The sequence below is a fragment of the Triturus cristatus genome, chromosome 5_2 (genome assembly GCF_964204655.1).
Source record: "Triturus cristatus chromosome 5_2, aTriCri1.1, whole genome shotgun sequence".
Lineage (NCBI taxonomy): Eukaryota > Metazoa > Chordata > Amphibia > Caudata > Salamandridae > Triturus > Triturus cristatus.
Window position 1 is genome coordinate 35,900,965 of NC_140588.1, and position 22,955 is coordinate 35,923,919.

A 22,955-nucleotide genomic window follows, 5' to 3' on the forward strand; every position below is an offset into this window, starting at 1 on the left:
ACCAGAATGCCAACAATTATGCTACCAGCAACTATTACAAAATGTACTCATCCACCATATCAGCTAGAAAACAAGTAGGATTACTTCCGCTCACAAAAACTGTCTGAAAGGACTCTAGTGTATCCTGGTTCTCTGTGCAACCGCAACTCCTTTAACTGACAGTTAACTCATTCCTTTGACTACAGTGAGTCTCTAATCCATGAACACCTCTGTTGCTTAATTCAAAATAACAATCTCACATTGCACTACGAGGATTACTACAAAATGGATCCCTCACAGCTTGGGCAACCTGACATTCCCCAAATTACCCCTGCAAACCACACATTTATGTGAGGTGGGGTCACTGGAAATTCTGTCAGAAGCATCCAACTACTGATCACATTGAATGTCGCTGGAATTGTTTCCTGGGTCCTGTAGGTCCAATCAAGCAACCAGGATGCCAACACACTGGCTTACATGAACCCTACGACTTACTAGCAAGGACCCCCTCATACACTTTCCAGACAATCACTTTTTGAATCCAGTAGAGTTACTACTGGATTTTTAAAAAATTACCCCTGGCCACTGTAGCATTTAGCTGCAATCAAACAGCAGTGCCTGCCACACACTGTCCAAAAGGCCTGCATGTCCATAGGCTGGAAGACTGAGCCACACCAAGAGATGGCTGCTGTCCCCTTATGGCCGACCAGAAAATTCCCAGAGGCTTCAACACACTCAGAGGCACAAATGATCTTGTTTAGAGAAAAATATAAGGCCACCTGTATAGCCTACATCTTTTCACAGGGGCTTCTTGCAACTGAGGCTCAGGCCAAGTAAATAAAAACCCAGCATTTGATTGTGTGAAATCGGCTTTTGACAATATGCATGATCAAATATGTACTTCCAAAATTAACTTCAGATAAATATACTACACTTGATGGTTTGTCTACTTGTGGACTGCTTATGGAGGAGAAAAGCTCTGGACTCTTAACAACATGTCAATGAAAAGTGATTATCACCTTAATCTACCCACCTTATGATCTAATTATAGATAGAAAAAGAAAAAAAGAAATACAATTCTTTGTCTCCTTTTAAATGATTTGTTTTTTCCTAGAAGTGGATTACCTACAAACACCCTCCTCCCTCCCCGAACGATTCTCCATTTGTTTCTCACTAATACGAGCTGTCTAATCGGGGTACCTTGCTTTATAGAGCGTGGAGGGACGTTTCCTGGACATAATGAATTTGATGCAGGCGTCTTCCTACATGTTTTGGATTGAACCTTTCCTTGTTCATCAATTAATAGCTCTAGATCCAAGATATTAAGTCTCTTGCCATCAAGATCTGAAGTAAAAACAAAAACAAATTCAGTTTGTTAGATGAGCTATTCACCCAACTAAGCTCCGAGATGAGAAAAACCTCAAAACTATTCATTAGAGGTTGTTCATCAGTTTTACGAGAGAATACGTTTTGTCATAACTTATGTGCATATTTAATGGAAAACTGCGACCCTTTATAAAATGACATTCAGTGTATTGCTTTCAACAAAACGGTGGTCACCTAACATTCAAGCTTATATATGCATAAACAAGCATTTTCTATATAAAGGCAAGGTTATTTAGTAGTATAAGCATAGAAGAGGATTTATATTTTCTAATTGTGAACGCCATGTATTCAACATTTTACTAAAGGAACACAAATGTGTGTAGATTTTTGTGAGTTTTACCTTGACTTTGGCAGTGGGCTGTACTTATCTCAATATGGGCCTTGCTGACGTTTCCTTGGTGGGAATGGTTGCATACTTACCGCACTGCCTACGTAGATTGAAAATATGCTGTCTAGTGCATGTGCTGTTTATTACAGTTCTCATTTGTCTAGTTTGCGACAAGATATATAGCTTAAGTCCTACCAGCTTGGTGACTCTGTGGGCTTTTGTCTGCGGCAGGGGCGTGGTGCAGGGTGGGGGCAGCCCTTCAGGGGCCCCATAAACCCTCAGGGGGCCCACATTCAGCCTAAGGGCAATGACTATCTGTGAGATATAGGCGAATCAGGGGCAGCTGTTCACATTCTGAGGGAAAGGGGGTGGGGTTTATTTTGTATGACACCACTGGTCTGCGGATTTCTATATCTAATAGAATCTCACATTTTATTTCATTAAACACATGCAACCAGGTTTCCAATGACCCATTGACATTTTCATTCCTTGTCAAAAAGACGTCACAAGTGCAAATTCGGGACAAAAGGTTAAATATTAGAAAAAAATGACGTCAGCCCCGTGATGATATTAGCGAGTTCTGACTTGCAACACAATGATTACTATCTTGGATCGCTTTCAAAGTTTAGCAGGAAAGTACATAAAATGTACAACAAAGTTACTGATAGGGTTTTGCAAACATGCCTCTCCTGAATGGGTTCTATTCATGAATGGCAAGTGCAGTGATCAATCAGGGGTTAAGAACTAACCTTTCAACACGACAATTTACAGGACCAAGAGGATGCACTACCACTCATTTACTTATTGTTTCAGCACCACTTCATTTGATAAAAGGAATGGGTCATTTTAAAATAGCTGGGTTTTTGTTTTTGTTTAAGGTCTATGATATGGAACAAGATTCACTGGTCTGCCACCATAGGACTGAGTATGATGCTCAGAGATGTAAGTCCTTCAATTAATCGAGAAGCGCAAGACCTGGAAATGGATGAAGACACTACATAGAATGTTACTATTGAATCCAGAGCAAGAGTCGGCCAGTACTGCTCTTGTACGGAAAATAAAAGGAATAGAAACTAATGAAGGACTAGTGGAAAGACTACTGAGTTTAAGGGTTAATTCTGCGGCTAGAAAAACAATGTTTCCAAGAAGATGAAAATATTTTTTGGGATGCTAAGAGAACAGGAGCACTCATGAAAGGCAGTTCTATGCTGTCTCCCAGGGCGCAAGCCAAAAAGATGGTTTGTGCTGGTGAACATAGGGGTTTCCTTGAATGTCTTCCTATTGGTCACCTTTGGAGAAAAAGATGTGCACACAAATACAATTTGGGAAATAAAACAATGGGTTTATTATGAAAAATACTCCCCTCCCCCCAATGTTAATGGTGCACTCAACTAACTGCACGTGTCTAATCAAAATCTGAAAAGGCGACTATTTTAAAATAAAGATGAATTGACAGTGTTGAATAAGTTCCAGTCAGCAGGACTAGGGAACTTCACAGCCCTTATTTTCTACCGCCAGGGTTAATCCATTCAGTTAGCGACCAGCCCAACATTGCAGTTAATGGCCATGGCAAGCATGCTTGTCTTTTGTATCAGTCCACTCACTGTGAAATATTAATAAAGCACAATGCTTTTTGTAAATACCTTCGACTCTATGAAGCTGCCCAAAGTGGCTATGCCTATGCTGATTACGGATGGAATTTACAGCCTCTCTAATTACAATGATAGGTGAAAATGGCATCTTTGCATATTTCCACAAATTGTGCCTATCTTTTTAAGAACGAATATTTAACTGAAGGAATTACTGCACAAGGATAACCTATCCTAAAGGGAGGACGACGTCATTTAAATTTATATGGTCCCAATAATGCAAAAATACGCATTGCTAACTAAATAAATATAAGAGTTAGAATGCGAGTCACTTAGGCACCATTGTTACTTGTGTTCTAAGTAACCTTCAGTTTATTAATTTGTAATGAGCTACATCCCTTGGCAGAGCCGTTATTTCATAATGAACTTTCTTGTCGCTATCATGCTGTAACTTCCGCAACACTCCTTTTTGAGTGTCCAATTGCTTTACTGGTATGTAACTGCACATTCTAAAGGACATGAGTGTTCAATAAAGTATTTACGTAGTTACTAGCCTAAAGTTCTTGCCCTGACTTCTAGTGAGAAGAAAAGGAACTAATAGTAATAGTCCACAACGGGGACAAAATCGAAATATCTCCATTTCTAGGAATCAATTAAGTGGTTTAAGAAAGAACATACTTAATTTGTAAATGAACAAAGCTTTAGGGTTAAGCATTGCCAGTACAATGTCCGATTATCTGGTACAAGGCACCTTACATGCTTTCTACATTCTCGAGCCCAAACATTTGTCCAGCACATTGAACCTTGCGATCACAGATCATTTCTAAATCCAGGCATTTTAGGGCTAAGGCTATTCAAATTATAAATATCTTCTGAAAATGGATAGAGTGATAATCCCTTGATTTTGCAAAGCACACACTAATAAAACGGGTTCAAGTGTGCCACTGCCATGCCTCGACTGTCCACATGCTTTAGACAACTCACCTATTCATGTGCTTACCTAAACCTTATACTTTGTTAATGTTTTCAGTGCTGCTGAACTCATTCACATTTATTTAATCTCTCCCGTTTTCCAATGGATCTGTCAGGATTCTTTCAAATTGGATATAAGGGTGGATCCACCCAAAACTAAACAAGAGGCTACTTAAAGGAGAACCATGTCTTGCAACAAATAAGTTTAGTATTACCTGATTTCCCATGTATCACATGCCACTTTCTGCTTGAATTTGCCGCCGAGACCCTCCAAGAAGCTAGGTGTAAACAAATAATAATTGAATTAAGTGCCAAAACCTAAACTTTGCATGGTACACACCGAAAGGTATGCTTCACATGGCACTACTGCTAAAGAAATTGGCAATTGTAATGGACCTCAATCACTGCATCACTGGCAACACTTAAAAACAAATATTTGAACAATTAAATAACTTTAGTCAGATTCCCCCCAAAAATGTGTTCTCCAATAACCATCTACGCCTTTTTAAAAGGCGAATAGTGTGCAATATTTACTGGTATAAAAGATTGACTGGGGCTTAAATGTGGTCTTAACCTTCTCTTAGTATCTCAGATGGATATTGAAGCAATTAATCCCTTCAAATTGGAACATTTCCAAAAACATGTTTAAGTAGTCGATTACTTTCTAAGAAGGTTACCACAAGAACCGGATAAAGCTTAAAAAACAAATAAAACAGACAATATTACGTAATTTTTTGCCTTGAGCTTTTTACCATATGCCAATAAGCTCAAGTATATTAAATATTTAAGCCAACCTAAGAAATATTGACTTTGAATCTTAATTCATATTTATGTGGCAAGTGATTTCACTTAACTGCAAGCGGACATGACGACATATGAAAAAGTATCGGCTGTAAATGTAATCAGTACTTGGCCTCATTCCTGATCAGGTAACCTTTTGAAATATCACCATTAGGCCACATAACTTGGCCAGAGTTTTTGTTTTGCTTCGTGGCACGATTTACTCTTCATCATTTTTAATTGTCCGTCCTCTATTTTAAAAAATGTCATTCACTGCTCTCTTCCGAGTGATCCCTAAAAGACTTTAGTCTATACCAGTAGTCAATGTCATTTCTTGACTTTCTGTTGGTGCTTGGCTCAAATAGCCATCAACGCATTTGAATTTATTTGTCTTCTTTTCGCATAAATTCATAGTCGTTCTCTCTATCCCTTGCTCGGAACGGATGCTACAGACGTTTTGTGGCACTGCTGCAAACAAACCAAGTCAGCTGGTTCACCTTTTAGGTAAACTATCACTAATCCATGGTTTGGAACACATCCTCAATCCTCATTACAAGGGCCTTCGTCTTTGCCGGTTTTGCCAGTCCTTGGTTTTAGAACAACCTACTTCAAAAACATTAAAATGATTAACACTACAACAAAATCACAAGTGGAGTAAAACAAACATTTCTCACCAGATATTGCTAAAGTGAGAAAGACAACAGGACTGCCCCTTTTAGCTAGTCTTTAACATTTCAATGCTTGCAGAACTATCTGTATTATGTTCGAGACCCAACAGCACAAATTCTTTTTTTTTTTTTGTTTAATGACAAACTTTATTGATATTTTCAATAACAGCAAAGAAGGCAATAGAATCGTAGTGGCAGCTATTATACTACGTTGTTAGGTAGAACGTCTCAAAGTATTAGGTACTGTCAGAATGGCAGCAATGCATCCTGCCAGTAATCGTAACTATAACAAGATACATATGGGCAAAGACCGGATACATGTAGGCCACGTCACAGACAGGCCAAAGTAGACCTGCCAGGGGTCCATAATAGGTTAAATTTCCTGGAAAAACTTCAGGCGCGGAAATTTAGGGACTCTAAAATCATGTACTTGTCAATGCGATCCTAATCCATTCATCCACAGAGGAACTGTATTTATATAGTCAATGCTTGTTATGTTTCTTTTGACTGTCAAGAAATTCAGATTAATCAGTACTTTCATAAAGTGTGCAGGGTCAAGGTTCTCCGCCAGGTCACAAACTGTGATATTTACAGTACTTAGGAAAACATCCTGGCAACCCTGAGCCAAAAAGCCTGGAGGACTACACATCACAGAAACGAGTGGAGAAAATCGAGGTTTATTGACGTTGTAGACAACTCGGGAATTTGTTTCGTTTCATGATTGACAGTCTACCTCACTTGCAGTATACAGCGTTTTAAAATGATTTACATTGGCATGCTGTGGCGGATAGGCTAAATTCAGAGATCCTCTCCCATGTTGTTGATAATTACTGAAGGTGTGTCTCAGCTGAAGGGATCCATAGACTTGCACACTCTGGAGCTGGTATTCGTATTGCAATTGGGCAGCAGATTTGATGACCCCATGAGAGACCAGGTCACTCACCCTAGATACCCTAATAGGTCCTAACTGGAGAAGCCCTTGAGTCCAGCGGCCTGTTATGCAAGTTACTTACCTTCAGTAACGTCTTATCTGGTAGAGACATAGTCTAGCCGCAGAATCCTTACCATAGAATACTCCCCAGGTGCCAGACAGGATCCGGATATTTTCAGCAGTACCCCCTGCGCGTCAATAGAGGGCGTCGTGCGACTCCGTGCCGACGGCGTCCACATATGCGACGGCACCGGAATCTATGTAAGCCCCTCCCCCGACATGCTGACGTAAGTTTCTTCTGTGACTATTTACCGCATCAAAACGCAGTCAACATAGAAACTGGCTGAGGAAACAGTGTGCCATAAAAAATAAAATCTCTCTTATGTTAAAGATTACGAAGTTGAAATGCACAGAATGCAAATACCAAGAAAGGGGTCTTTTAGGCAAGATGAAAACAGTTAGCAGAACAGGGACAATGGGTAGGTCGGTAAGGAATCTGCGGCTAGACTATGTCTCTACTAGATAAGGAGTTACCAAAGGTAAGTAACTTGTTCATCTGATAGAGACATCTAGCTTTAGATTCTTTACCTTAGAATAGATACTCAAGCAATACCATTCACGGAGGAGGGTCTGCAAATGCTCGTCCTAAAAATACCCGACTAGAACTAGCCATCTACAATAAGACAGAAAAAAACAGATTTTCTTAGGAAGTTAGGTGAGCAAGAGTATACACTTCACCCTAAGAACTGTGGCAAGAACCACAGGCAAGCAAAGTCATAAAGACGGTGAAAAGCATGGCGAAACAGAATTACACAAGAAGGGTAGTCGAATTGGTACTCCCTGTATTGTTCAACGAGAAACGAGAGCATCATGACAAAGAGATCTCAGCTATATAGAAACTCCACCTAGGAGAGAAAAGTGAAAGGTCCCTATAAGAGATACTAAACATTATTTATCAACGTGAAGTGTCAGGATCAAACGTTCCAGCAGGTAGGATGCGAGTCAAAGCTCAAACTCTAGACCACAAATGGCTCTCATAAGTAGCGCATAGAGCATACTGAAGTGCTCTAAGTGCATGTGACACAGGTAATTATTCTTGTGCGAGAAAGAATAATACCGAAAAACAAACTCTTGGGCACGTATCTCATAGTCAGAGAAACAGAATACCTATGAAATAGGTGTTAAACCCATGTAGGGTCATAACGGAGCCATAATCTGTCATCGACAGTGTACGGAGGATAAGAATAGTACGTGCAGGACGCAGGAATACCACACCGGGTGTCACCAGTAGATGGGATGGACAACCATGGACACCACCATGGAATGCGCAAATGAGAGAGAAATCAAGGACCAACATCACCATACAAACTGAAAGGATTAATTTAGCACCCTGTTGTACATCTTGGATTAACTGGATAAGCTAGCTCCGGGCATCATTCGGAAGCAATGGTGACAAGATGCGTCAAGGAATCCCACAATGTTTGAGAAAAGTGTCCAAGAACAAAAGATCAGATAGTGGAACGCTAAGCAGAACATGTGGAGGAGAAGATATGCCTACGACAAGCGTCCTGTCTCCTGGAATCTCTGTCTGGCAGAACATGAGAAAGAGAGTCGATATTATGCAAGGCCAAAGCAGCCTGTACCATCAAAATATGAGGAGGAGGAGGTCAGATAACCAGGGGCCAGATGGTGTCTATGAGATATAGATCGATCCACTGGGGCAAATGTATCAGGTTTAGCCTGGCTCCCAAAAAAATGTCACATAGGGCAGCATTGGCTCCACCCCTGTTTGGCCCTGATGGAGCAAGCCAATTTGGGGATCAGTAGATTTTTCTACAGAAGGAAGAGTTAAATCCAAAATCAGATCAACACGCCTTAGCAAATTAGCTAAAGAGGAGCTCTCCTCTGTAGCAAGACCAGGAGGGGAAAGAAGGCTGGAGGCTGTGGAAGACTCCAATCCACTAGCTTCACCCAGATCAGTTAGCCAGCTATCCTTCAGAGGAGGCAGAGTAGCATTAGATATGGGATGAGAAACCCCGTCATCTCCTAAACAGTGTTCCTCAGAAGGAAAAACATTAGAGGCTGAAAACCCAAGAATGGCATGCAGTGAGCAATAATATGCTCGCATCTGGGTCAGAGTCACCCCGACTCCAGGGTGGACATGGAGGTGTGGGGTGAACTCATGCACAGAGTCCTCAACCAGTAAGCGGGAGGAGACAGGAAAGTTGGATTCTCTGCGCGGTGAAGTCAGGGGAGCCGCAACTTCAACCGCCTGCGTCGAGACTCACTGTGGGACCACGATGGAGAGTGACGTCCAGGGCTCCTGAACCGGGCCTGCCAATGGACACTGTGAGAGTCATGCCAGCAGGAGCTCCATCCAATGTTCCTGTAGCACCATTGGTCAAAGTAGGCGACAGGAGTCGCACGGTTCAGAGTCATGGTGCTCTCCCAAACACCTCATACAAAAACAGAGAATAAAAGTACAATGTTTCAACGCTGAATATGTCAAAGTAGACCAAAAACAGCTGAGGTAAAAGCTTCTCCGAATCCACGGGCAAGCGTGTAACTAATGTCAACACATCGGGAGGGGCTTATATGGACTCCGGTAACGTTGCAAACGTGGACGACATCAGTATGGAGTCGCACGACGCCCTCTACCAATGCGCAGGGTTCTGCTGAAAAAGTTCTAGATCCCATCTGGCACCTGGGGAGAATTCTAAGGTAAGGAATCTGCAGTTGGACATCTCTATCAGATCTAACCACACTTTCAATCTCAAAGGGTAGTTTCTTTAATTATTTCACCTGATCTGCTCAGCCCAGCCAGTCGTCTCTAGTGCCTTCCATCACATCCGAAAAACAGATTGTTCCAGTTTCATACGAGTACATAACTAGTAGGAGATCCCGATCCTCTAACGCATGCCACGACTTGTCTTTTCTTCTAATGATGTGGGAAAACATCTTGTGACTCAAAAGACGTCTTCAAAACAACTTGCAGACGTCCCAGCCCAACACTAGATGGCAGGAGTATTCAGAGCATGAGTATCTACAGCCACACATGCTACAAACACATTGTCACTGATGGTAAGTAACTTATTCTTCTGATGGATAATCATAACTGCAGATTCCTCACCTCTTCAATCAATACTGAAGCAGTAAACCCTAGGAGGAAGGACTGGAGGAAAAACAAGACTTGTGCTTTACAGAGCCATTAAACCAATCAGGCTTGTAAGTATAAGCTGGAACAATGGCATACAACATGTTCAGCAACCCAGTGCTAGCGCTAGTTGATAACACCTAGGGATATGGAAAAGAACGATCGTGCCCAGCAAGTGGCTCTGTGGCAAGGATGTACGACTAAAGACACACCCAAGGGGATCCACCTTAATCATAGTCTTGTAAACCACACCACACATTGTAAGGTAAGACCTCCTCTTTCTTTTTCAAGTAATAAGTGAGGAAAAACATCTAAAATGGCAAACCCCCTAAACAGCCCAAAATATGCAAGAGCACATACTAATCAAAGTGTCACATATGAGCAATGACACATGTAATGACACATGTAATATTGAGAACTGAAAAGCTGGCATTCCTCCTCATTCATTTCTCATACTAGAGAAATGAAACAGATGAAGCAGAAAACAGCTTACATATTCACATCACACATGGCTGAAGATAGATGGACCATCAAACAATTGATTGATCACAGCCTCAAAAGGCTGGTAAAGAAAAGTATGAGAACATTTCTCAGCAAGATGACACTGACGGCCTTATCAACAAGATCGAATAGGTCCCAAGGTGGTCCACAACAGGGAAAAACAGATGTGCAATGGTCCCCAAATAAAGGTTAACAAGAGGATAGCCATGAAGAAAGCGTGACACAGAATGGTGTTCCTAAGTAGATTACCCCTTTCTTGGCTGCCAACAGGTGAGCCTCAGCAGAACAAACACCTTTTTATAATAGTCACCCAGGGTGATGAGCCTGATTCAAAAAGGTATCAAAATCCCATGTCAGCACTACTCCCACCCAAATTTAAGCAGGCAACAATACTAGTGGAGAGGGACCAACTCTTCAACAAAGGGTATACCTAGGAGACAGAAGAAACAAAGTAGAAGGTAGATCTAAACGTAGCACCTCTCAGAGGGCCACTTGATAGAATAGTCCTGGCCAGTTCTAAAAGACACCCGCAATCCAGGTACTAACAGGACCAAAACAGCTTATGCTGAATCAAAATAGTCAACCAGTGATATATTGTAGGCAACATTACTGACATGGTCTTAAAAGACAACACAACCCAAAACTCAACTAACCGGCAACAAAGGAAAGTACTCCACACATCAACCAACATCTGCATCCACGACAAGTTAAGCAAAGATGACCTAACAATCCATTCCAGCTCTCTGCCTCAAGGATCAAACAAAGGGACCATACATATTTTAAAGTGCTGAAAAAACAGCACCCCAAATGGCGGCAGGTGTCCTAATCACCAATATTTTGAAAACAAAGTGGATCACTATGAACTGGAAAGGTTGGTTACCCCCTCTCTTGAAACAAGTAATGAGCTGATAAGGACAGATTAGACAACTAAATCCCTGGTTCCCCAAAAACTACCATGCCTGATGAGAAAAGTGATCCAGACCACGAACGCTTGTTAACTAACAGTAACTGTCAGAGGCAAGGTGCGTTCACGGGCCAATATGCACATAAACCAAAAATGGCACCAGTAACCATGGTGGACCTCAAATATCATGCCCAATTCATTCGACAGGGTAACAGTTCACAACCCGATAGTGGGTTGTAAACTATTACCCTGTCGAATGAATTTGAATTCAATTTCTAAACAGTGATGAATAAATATCATTGTAATGATCATCATTGTTTATTGACTTTAGAACATTAGATTAAACTCCTCTTTGGAGCTTGGCTGTGCAATCGGGGCACTTTACCCGACCGGATAACACTTCTTTTCCCTTTCATATTTCCACACTGGTTGTTCAGACAATGATACCCGGGTTGCAGGCTGAACATTTGAACTATTCAACCACAGTCTACCTTGGGTGTGCATCTACTACCATTACTGGTAATTCCAAGGATTGCTAATGGCATGAACTATGTCTATGGCTATCTGATTTTGACAGGTTATTGCCAAAGGAGAGCAACTCCAGGACTTCATCAAAGGCATGGAAAAAACTTTAACTGAGTCCGAGAGCGGCAAGGTGGTGTCATCTACTGCTCCGTGATATCACAGAGGCACTGGAGATGCGTTGGAACAATGGGGCCACCTGCCGGGCCAGGAGAGGTGTTTCAACTTTCTGGATGCAGTCGGGCACTTTTAGAAAAGAGAAAATCAATTGTTGTTCCTTTACCATTCAATAGTAAGATTCTGAATCTTTATAGCGTAAACCACTTCTTACCAAACTTTAGGAGAGGAATGTTGTTATCCACAGTGGATAAGCAGGTCACTGAAAACAAAATTGAGTAATATCAATGTAGAGTCCTCGCCTAGTTTCCTGTTAGCACTTCTTCCTAGTTATTAAAGAAGGTAGATTCAGCACACTGGTGTGATCTAAAGCCTGAAGGGAAATCTCTATTAGTTCGTAACCAGATCGGTAAAGAAATGTGTGAAAACATGCCTTACAAATGTCAATCAAAATGCAATATCTAGAAATCTTTTTGCCTAATAATGTGATGAACTATTTCACTAATCTGGGGTTAAATATACTAATTTCTATTTAATACATCGGATATTTATGGCTGCTTAAAAGTGAATTTATTTCAGAAACCAGGAGTAGCAAGATTACAGTTAAACCAGAACTTATTGAAGAATTAGAAAGAAGTGCTAAATTCAAAACTATGGGCCTGATTACAATGTCGGGCGGACTCAGTCCTGGGAATGGCTGACCTCTGGTCCCCGACCAGCTAATTACAATGCGACCGAACACTATTCGGTCAAATACTCCCATTTTTCCGGTCCCGACCAGCTAATTACAATGCAACCGAACACTGTTCGGTCAAATACTCCAATTTTTCCATGGGAGCTCGTGTTACGGCCGTAAACATCCGCCATAACACAAGCTTCAATTGAGAAATGGGAGGTGTTGTTTATCCCTGCACCCCGTGGCATACACCGCAAGATGCCTGCCACAAGGTGCAGGGATCAACAGGGGGCACCATAGGTGCCCACTTGGCCTTCAACCAGAGGCTGCAGGCATAAAGGGGCCCTGCTGAGGGCCCCCCAAACACGCTTTCCGACATGGTTTCCATGTCGGACATGCCGGCATGGAAACCATGTCAAAAACCGTGCATCGTAATCCCAAGGACGGGAAGGCCCGCCCTTTAAGATAACGAGCTGGCTCCGACTGGCTCCATGAGCCCGTCGTAAGCCAGCCGGAATGACCAGTCGGTTTACTTTCCGATCGCCAGCATCATAATGCGACAGTGAGAAAGTTAACCGAGAGGCCCATTACGATGGGGCCAGAAAGGCTCTGACCATCGGTCGGAGCCTTTATGGACCGCATCGTAATCGGCCCCAAAGTGTTCAAAGATTATCACAACAAAACAGTTTCATAACAAATGTGATTTGTTCGTCCTCAATTAGTTCTAGGTGTTTTCCTGATCTACTCCAGCATTGTCTTTAAATAGTTCACCTTCTCTCTTAATTGTGTGGGTGCATGTAAAGGTAAGACAATGCTAATGTTTTTGGATGACGCTATTATAATATTCTTATTAAAGACATTTTGGTTTGCAATAGGTGGGGAAGGTTACTTAGGTCACAGGTTCAAGTGAATAAAAAATGTTAAAAATGTTACAATGAGTTTTAAGACATCACAGAAGGCATGTTTTCCATACTTCTTTATTATATATTAATAAATACCAGCAACAAACTAAACTTCCCATAAATCTTTGGGAAGAAAATGTAGCTAACTGCATCCTAGCTTGATCTACCTAGGGGGGCAGTTAGGACAGCACATAATCTTTTCTTGCTTCAGCATCAGACGCGCCCCTTTCATTTTTCTCTCATTGTTTGTGCATCGCTGTGTGTGCTATGGTGTTTTGTTATTTTGCATGCCCTGGCTGACTCCATGTTGGATTCTTTATTGAGCTGGAGAATGAGAATAGGATTTTCTCTGGAAGATAAGCTTTAGGCCTAAATCTGGTCTATGGTGGACTGTTCTGATATTGATAAACAGCATTCTTATAGGTTGATCAAACGCGTTTCCTACATGGAAGGGTATATTCTATTTCTTCACTATATATATATATATATTTTTTTTTAAACAATTTTATTAACATTTTGTTTATCTTGACAATATCTCATAGTATAATCCTCTTTCACGGTGCTTATACAGAGATGACACAATTTACACAATCTGGCATGCTGGTTATTAACTTCAGAAACCAATCCATCTAGAGCAGTGAGACCAATAGGCAGACCGCGACATGTCCTGTAATCTCCGTAGGCGGAAACGTGTTCATGCACTAATGTCTGACCCAGACTCATCCTGTGGGGGTTCACATATATTTCCGCGGTAAGCGTTCCATTTCCCCCATACCCTTGTACATTTTCACTATATTTTTGCATTGCAGGTGTTACACAAATTGTTTTACAGGCATGTACGAATTTGTCAAAATTAAATTTTTAGTCCTCAAGACAAAAACGTTTCGCATTTTGTAAAATCCAATGCGACTCGTATTCTTTGTGTTTATAGAGTGATGAAACTTGAATTGGTCAATCGTGCTCTTCACACTCTTCAGGCTGTCCTTGTAAGTATACCTGGAACATTTCCTACAGAAGAAGCTACAAGAGCTGCAGTCAAATATTCTTAATCCTGATCATCCTAGCCGCAGGAAAGCTGCCACTCTCGAGAATTGTGTATCCTCTCGACACCAACAAAAGATATGCCTGTGACATCCGTCTTCCTAAACTCGCGGAGGAGGAGTCTCAGATCCTGGAAGCAAAGCTTATGACAGACGAACTGGCCTTAGCAATTAACAAAATTCAGTCTTGGAAGGCCCTTGGCCCCAGTGGAATCCCCATAGAGTGGTTTAAACGTAACGTTACGACCTTAGCCCCACATCTATTAACAATGTTTGAGGCAGGTCTAAAAGCGGGAGAACTACCCCGAGACCAGCGCTTAGCGACTATAGTGGCCATCTGCAAACCCGGGAAACCCCAGAGGGACTGCACCTCCTACAGGCCTATATCCCTGATAAATGCGGAAGCCAAAATCTTGGCCAAAACCTTGGCAAACCGACTCACACCGTATCTAGCCAAATTAATACACCCAGACCAATCGGGCTTCATTCCAGGGAGGAATACGGCCCTAAACCTACGACGCCTCCACAGAGTTATGGGGCGCAGACACAGAATACAAGAGGACGCCATTATACTCTCATTGGATGCAAGAATGGCCTTCGATACGGTCGAGTGGCCTTTCCTATTTGCTGTCCTCAAAAAGCTAGGATTTGGCCCCACGTTCTGCTCCTGGATACAACTCCTTTACACTAACTCCCTGGTGCACGTGGTGGTGAACGGCCGCATCTCCAGAGAATTTTCACTGCATCGAGGCACACGACAGGGCTGCCCACTATCACCACTGCTCTTCGCCCTTATACTGGAGCCCCTGGCGGCATGGGTACAGCAAGACCCGCTCATTTGTGGGCTCCGATGGACTGCCGACTATGAAGACCATTAATCACTGTACGCAGAAGATATTCTCCTATACCTGGCCTCTCCGAGAAGATCCTTGTGTTGGATTCTTTATTGAGCTGGAGAATGAGAATAGGATTTTCTCTGGAAGATAAGCTTTAGCCTAAATCTGGTCTATGGTGGACTGTAATTCTGATATTGATAAACAGCATTCTTATAGGTTGATCAAACGAGTTTCCTACATGGAAGGGTATATTCTATTTCTTCACTATATATATATATTTTTTTTAAACAATTTTATTAACATTTTGTTCATCTTGACAATATCTCATAGTATAATCCTCTTTCACGGTGCTTATACAGAGATGACACAATTTACACAATCTGGCATGCTGGTTATTAACTTCAGAAACCAATCCATCTAGAGCAGTGAGACCAATAGGCAGACCGCGACATGTCCTGTAATCTCCGTAGGCGGAAACGTGTTCATGCACTAATGTCTGACCCAGACTCATCCTGTGGGGGTTCACATATATTTCCGCGGTAAGCGTTCCATTTCCCCCATACCCGTGTACATTTTCACTATATTTTTGCATTGCAGGTGTTACACAAATTGTTTACAGGCATGTACAAATTTGTCAAAATTAAATTTTTAGTCCTCAAGACAAAAACGTTTTGCATTTTGTAAAATCCAATGCGACTCGTATTCTTTGTGTTTATAGAGTGATGAAACTTGAATTGGTCAATCGTGCTCTTCACACTCTTCAGGCTGTCCTTGTAAGTATACCTGGAAAATTTCCTACAGAAGAAGCTACAAGAGCTGCAGTCAAATATTCTTAATCCTGATCATCCTAGCCGCAGGAAAGCTGCCACTCTCGAGAATTGTGTATCCTCTCGACACCAACAAAAGATATGCCTGTGACATCCGTCTTCCTAAACTCGCGGAGGAGGAGTCTCAGATCCTGGAAGCAAATCTTATGACAGACGAACTGGCCTTAGCAATTAACAAAATTCAGTCTTGGAAGGCCCTTGGCCCCAGTGGAATCCCCATAGAGTGGTTTAAACGTAACGCTACGACCTTAGCACCCCATCTATTAACAATGTTTGAGGCAGGTCTAGAAGCGGGAGAACTACCCCCGAGACCAGCGCTTAGCGACTATAGTGGCCATCTGCAAACCCGGGAAACCCCAGAGGGACTGCACCTCCTACAGGCCTATATCCCTGATAAATGCGGAAGCCAAAATCTTGGCCAAAACCTTGGCAAACCGACTCACACCGTATCTAGCCAAATTAATACACCCAGACCAATCGGGCTTCATGCCAGGGAGGAATACGGCCCTAAACCTACGACGCCTCCACGGAGTTATGGGGCGCAGACACAGGATACAAGAGGACGCCATTATACTCTCATTGGATGCAAGAATGGCCTTCGATACGGTCGAGTGGCCTTTCCTATTTGCTGTCCTCAAAAAGCTAGGATTTGGCCCCACGTTCTGCTCCTGGATACAACTCCTTTACACTAACTCCCTGGTGCACGTGGTGGTGAACGGCCGCATCTCCAGAGAATTTTCACTGCATCGAGGCACACGACAGGGCTGCCCACTATCACCACAGCTCTTCGCCCTTATACTGGAGCCCCTGGCGGCATGGGTACAGCAAGACCCGCTCATTTGTGGGCTCCGATGGACTGCCGACTATGAAGACCATTAATCACTGTACGCAGAAGATATTCTCCTATACCTGGCCTCTCCGAGAAGATCCTTGTCGAACAAGTTACTTACCTTCGGTAACGATACATCTGTAAGAAAAATTAGTTAGTTAGATTCCTCACCTTAGAATATCCCCAGGCGTCAGGCTGGATCCGGAAATATTTTTCGTCAGCAATACCCTTGCGCGTCACTAGGCGTCGTCTGCGGCTCCGCGTCCGTCGTCGGCGTCGTGTGCCGGGATGACGTTGTCGGAGTACTGAGAGGCCGCCCTCGCGTGCTGACGTCAGTTCTTGTACATAGCTTTCCGCGCCAGGAACGCAGAGCCATGCAAGAGACCGACACTGGTGCCAAAAAAGTCTAGGGCCCTGAAAGGGATAACCTCAACCCTAGATATCGGTTCGCAGAACGGGGAGGATGGGTGGGTCGGTGAGGAATCTAACTAACTAATGTTTCTTACAGATATAGAGTTACCGAAGGTAAGTAACTTGTTCATCTGAAAGAAACACGTTAGTTAGATTCCTCACCTTAGAATAGATACCCCAGCAATACCAACCCCGGTGGTGGGTCTGCGAACCAAGATCACACCAGAAAGTCCTGGAGAACAGAACGGCGAAAGAAGCTGTCTCTCCGGACTTGGCTGTCCAGGCAATAATGTTTGGCAAACGTGTGCAGCGAGGCCCACGTTGCCGCCTGACAGATGTCCTGCAAGGGGACTCCCCGGCCCAGGGCAGTTGTTGCCGCTGTGGCCCGAGTGGAATGGGCCCTCAACCCTACAGGAGGTTCCTTTTTAGCCAAGGAGTAACAGGCTTTGATACACAAAACGACCCACCGAGAGATGGTCCGCTTGTGCACCGCTCGTCCCTTCTTAGCGCCCACGTAACCAACAAAGAGCTGGTCGTACACCCGGAACTGCTTGGTGCGGTCCAAATAAAAGGACAGCGCCCGTTTTGGGTCCAGACGGTGGAGCCTCTCTTCCTCTTTCGAAGGATGCGGAGGCGGAAAGAAGGTGGGCAACGTAACAGACTGCCCGATGTGAAAGGCAGTTACCACCTTAGTGAGAAAGGAAGGATGAGTCCTGAGAACAACTTTGTCCGGATGGACAGAAAGAATGGGAGGTTTAGAAGAGAGAGCCTGGAGCTCACTCACCCTTCAAGCAGAGGTGATGGCTACCAGGAAAGCAGTCTTAAGTGTCAAAAGACGAAGGGGACAATTATGAAGTGGCTCAAAGGGAGCGCACATCAGAAACGTCAAGACCAGATTCAAATCCCACTGAGGCATTACGAAAGGGACAGGAGGAAACATGTGAGTAATGCCCTTAAGGAAGCGAGAAACAACAGGGGATTTGAAAAGAGAAGGCTGATCAGGAAGCCGCAAGGAAGCAGAAATAGCAGAAAGATAACCTTTTAGGGTGCCCAGAGCAGAGCCCTGCTGGGCCAAAGGAAGAAGAAAGAGGAGAACCTCAGAAAGAGGGGCGGAAAGGGGATTCACAGCCTTTGCTGTGCACCATGCCACAAATTTGTTCCACCTGCAGGCGTATACCGATTTTGTGGAGGGACGCCTGGCTGCCAGAATCACATCACAGACTTCAGGAGGCAAGTCAAAAGGCATCAACTGCTGCTGCTCAATCTCCACGCATGGAGGTGGAGGCTGGACAGGTTCGGGTGGAGGACCGTCCCCTGCTGCTGCGACAGAAGGTCCTCCTGAAGAGGCAATCGTATTGGGGGATCGAGCGACAGACTGAGTAGCTCGGGATACCAGAATCTTCGTGCCCAATCCGGAGCCACCAAGATTACTTGGGCCCGGTCGCGCTTGATCTTCTTCAGCACTCTGGGCAGAAGTGGTATAGGCGGAAAGGCGTACAACAGACCGCAACTCCACTCGCGACGAAAGGCGACCCCGAGCGAGTGCCGCCTTGGAAACTCCAACGCGGAAAACTGCTGACATTGCGCGTTCTCTTCGGTGGCGAATAGATCTAACCAAGGCTCTCCCCACTGCCGAAAGAGGCCTTGCGCCACGTCCGAGTTGAGACGCCATTCGTGATCCATCATGCACCGGCGGCTGAGTTCGTCTGCTCTGGCGTTTAGAGAGCCCGCCAGATGTTGAACCACCAGGGTGATGCCCTGATGTTCCAGCCATGTCCAGAGGCGCAGAGCCTCCTGACAAAGGGTCCACGACCCCACCCGCCCTGTTTGTTGCAATACCACATGGCGGTGGTGTTGTCCGTGAACACCTGCACCACACTTCCCCGGACAGAGGGAAGGAATGCTTTCAGTGCAAGTCGGATCGCCCGCAGCTCCAGAAGGTTGATATGGAGCCGGGACTAATCCGGAGACCAGAGGCCTCTGATCTCTGCCTCTCCCAGGTGGCCCCCCATCCCAGGAGGGACGCATCCGTCACCACTACGTGCTCCGGTTGGGGTAGGGAGAGGGATCTGCCGCTGAGCTAAGGTGAGCATCTTGAACTTCTCCTTGCGGAGGAAGGCGTTGACGCTCCTGAGGTCCAAGATAGGGCGTAGGCCCCCTTTGCCCTTCTTGGGAACCAGAAAGTAGTGGGAATAACAACCACGACCTACTTCTGGACCAGGAAAACGCTCGATGGCCCCCTTGGCCAAGAGGGCCGTAACTTCCTCCTGTAGAAGTTTCAAGTGATCCCCCGACATGCGGTGGTACTGCGGTGGCATGGCTGGAGGGGTCGCCTCGAAGGGGAGGGAGTAGCCCCTTCGGACGATTTGCAGCACCCACCTGTCCGATGTGATGAACGCCAGTGGAGCAGGTGATGGCGAACTCTGCCTCCCTCTGGCGTGGAATGGGCCTGAAAGCACGGACTAGGAGGGCTTTGAGGCGGATGCTGCCGGGGTAAATGTGGACTGACCGGCACGTTGTCCCCCTGTACCGCCTCGGCGGAATCCACGTTCGCGACCGCGTGGAGGTTGGTTCTGCGGCCTGTGGCTAGGCGGACGTGAGGGAGCGCCCCTTCCTTGGCCACGAAAGGGGCGAAAAGCGGAAGTTTGCGGGCACGGGCCGAGAGGCCCAAGGACTTGGCCGTAGCCCGGGAGTCCTTAAAGTGCTCCAGCGCACTATCCGGCTTGTCGCCAAAAAGGCGACTGCCATCGAAGTGCATGTCCATGAGGGTGCTCTGGACATCCCCTGAGAAGCTCGTGGAACGCAGCCAGGCGTTGCGGCGGAGCACCACTGTGGTTGACATCGCCCTACCCAGCGAGTCCGTAGTGTCCAATCCACATCTGATAGCGTGCCGTGCTGCATCCCGCCCCTCGGCAAGAGCCTGGGCGAGCCGTGTCGGGGCCTCCTCCGGGCACTGGGGCAGCACGTCTTCCACCGTATCCCACAGGGAGTGGGAGTAACGGTCCAAGAGACAAGCTGTGTTAATAGACCGCAATCCCAAACTAAGGGAGGAGAACAGCTTCTTACCAAACTGTTCTAGTCTCTTGGATTCCTGATCCGGGAGAGCGGACGGGAAGGAGGTCTGGGAGGTAGAGGCCTGGATAACCAGGCTCTCGGGCGTGGGGTATTGGGACAGAAAACTGGGGTAGCCCGGTGCAGGCCGGTGGCGCCGGGCCACGTTCCGGTCCACAGGAGGAACTGTGGAGGGATTGGACCAGGTGCCTTTCAGAACGTCAACGAGTTCCTCATTGAACTGCAGCAGAGGCTCCGAGGAGCTTGCTGACGGTTGAAGCACTTCTGTGAGGAGGTTCGTCCTCACGGCCACAGCAGGCACCTCCAGCCCAAGGGCTTCGGCCGCCTTGCGCAGCACCACAGAAAATGCAGCACCTTCCTCCGAAGCCACTGTCGGAGGAGAGATGAAGCCAGTGTCAGGGGAGGTATCAAGGCCACTGGCATCCCCCAGCTCATCTGCCCAGTCCTGTGATAACTTGCCCTGTAGGGCCAGAGGGTCCTGAGACCCCTCCCAGTCGTTACCGTCATCCGATTCCTGATAGACAGGGGGAATGATCGGAGCTGGGCGGAAGATGTAATTGCCACCCGGCGCCGCATCCGACGCCGGGCCTGGACCGGGACTGAACCGGGGTACGGCGTCGTCTGAAGGCGGCGCCGGAGGTGGTACCAGAGTCGGCGCCGGCGGAGGGGTCGTGAGGTCGACCGTCGCCGACCGAGATCCAGGCCTGGATCCCACGGGGACCTGCGGCGTCGGGACCGAAGTCAGCGACGGCGCCGGAGCCCCCGGCTCGCTAGGCCTCCCAGTCGAGCCCGCAGGGCCCGAAGGCGCGCCGGCAGTCGTCGACGGCGGAGCCAGGCACCTCATGGCCGAGAGGAAGGCACTGACCTCTGCCGGAGTCGCGTCGGTCCCAGGGACAGGCGGGTATGGGGACGGACGCGACTCCTGCGGCTCCGACGGAGCCGCATGGGTGGTACCACCCAAACCCTCAGCCGAGTCACACGACCGGCGAGGGGAGTCCGAAGAGCGATGTCGCCTCTTGGACTTCTTACTACGCTTCGACTTACCCGAAGACCTGGAACCAGACGAGTGGTGGTGATGACTGCAGCTCCGCGACCGGTCCCTCGACCTCCTCCTCGACCGGGAGAGACGCGGAGCCGACTGCCGGAACTCCAGTAGCTTGCAGGACCGCTCCCGCCTAACCTTCGAAGTCAGGGCCCGGCAGTCGAGGCACGACGCAGAATCGTCACCGGCGGTGGTGGCCCGTAACCGACATAAGTCGGCTACAGGAGTCACAGGGCTTGAAACCAGGCATCCTACCGGCACCAGAGTCGAGTCGACAGAATAGACCAAAAAGAGTAAAAAAGTTTAGTCAAAGAATGACTAAAAGGGTACGCTCTTCCCGGATCGGCGCTGTCTGGCGCGGAAAAAAGAAGAACTGACGTCAGCGCGCGAGGGCAGCGTCTAAGTACTCCGATGACGTCATCCCGGCGCACGACGCCGATGACGGACGCAGAGCCGCAGACGATGCCTAGCGACACGCAAGGGTCTTGCTGACGAAAAATCTTTCCGGATCCAGCCTGACGCCTGGGGATATTCTAAGGTGAGGAATCTAACTAACGTGTTTCTTTCAGATGTGCCTCCTAGATATCTGTGAATCCTGTGGGAGATTCTCAGGCTACACAATAAATTGGGCGAAATCCGTGTTCTATGTTCTACATGGCTCCCCACCACGACTGACAACTGGCTGCAACGTGAAAATAGTGACGGATCACTTTAAATACCTAGGGATACATATAACGCACAGCCCCGAGATATTCACGGCCCTCAATCTACACGCCCCCCTGCAACGGCTGCAGCGAGACACTAAGCACTGGCAATCGCTACCGTTAACACTCTTAGGTAGTGCGGCGCTCTATAAAATTATGGCGTTGCCACGTTTTCTGTACGCCCTCCAAACTACCCCTTTCCGGATTCCCCAATCCTACTTCCGAGCTATAGAAGCAGAGGTCACTACGCTCCTCTGGGATAACAAGCCAGCTCGCATAGCAATGGTTAAGCTGTGTCGAACATGGTATTATGGTGGAATAGCGCTCCCTAATATCCAGACCTACTATTGGGCATCCCAACTAACGGTAATAAACAACTGGCTGCATGTCCCTCACACGGACCCGGCTTACGGGCTAGATAGGGTAGGAATGGGAGACGAAGGTCCGTATCGTGCAATCTACGGCAAGCCGCAGGCCCTGCTGGGTCCGACGAAGCACACCCTCCAAATATGGTAGACAGTACATAAAAAACTGGGCTGGCACAACAAAATCACACAGGCAACACCACTTTGGGTCACGGACAGACTGGGTAGACTGAGCAAGAGCAAGGGATTCCAACAATGGGATGCTATTGGCATCTCCAAGGTCGGGGACCTCTGGGTACGGGGGAAGATGATTACATTTGATCAACTCCAATCCAAATATGGGATGGCACCAACGGAGCGTTTCCGATATTATCAAATAAAGCACGCCTTAGAGGCAGCAATCCCGCCCGCCACCAACTT

At 46.1% G+C, this 22,955-nt stretch overlaps 1 protein-coding gene across 8 annotated transcripts in view; it reads right to left on the minus strand.

The window, feature by feature from the left end:
* Window positions 1–22,955, minus strand: part of MSANTD3 (Myb/SANT DNA binding domain containing 3) — a 324,673-nt gene that overhangs the window by 73,603 nt on the left and 228,115 nt on the right. For 5 of the 8 annotated variants that reach the window (XM_085606797.1, XM_085606795.1, XM_085606800.1 and 2 more), the window contains 2 exons: window positions 4,470–4,532; window positions 1,180–1,323 (listed from right to left, as the gene is read on the minus strand). The exons of 1 other annotated variant lie outside the window; for it this stretch is intronic. In XM_085606797.1, the coding sequence (XP_085462923.1) occupies window positions 1,180–1,323; window positions 4,470–4,532 (207 nt within the window). The remainder of the gene's footprint in view (window positions 1–1,179; window positions 1,324–4,469; window positions 4,533–22,955) is intronic. 2 more of the 8 variants (XM_085606801.1, XM_085606802.1) reach the window with 2 other exon arrangements.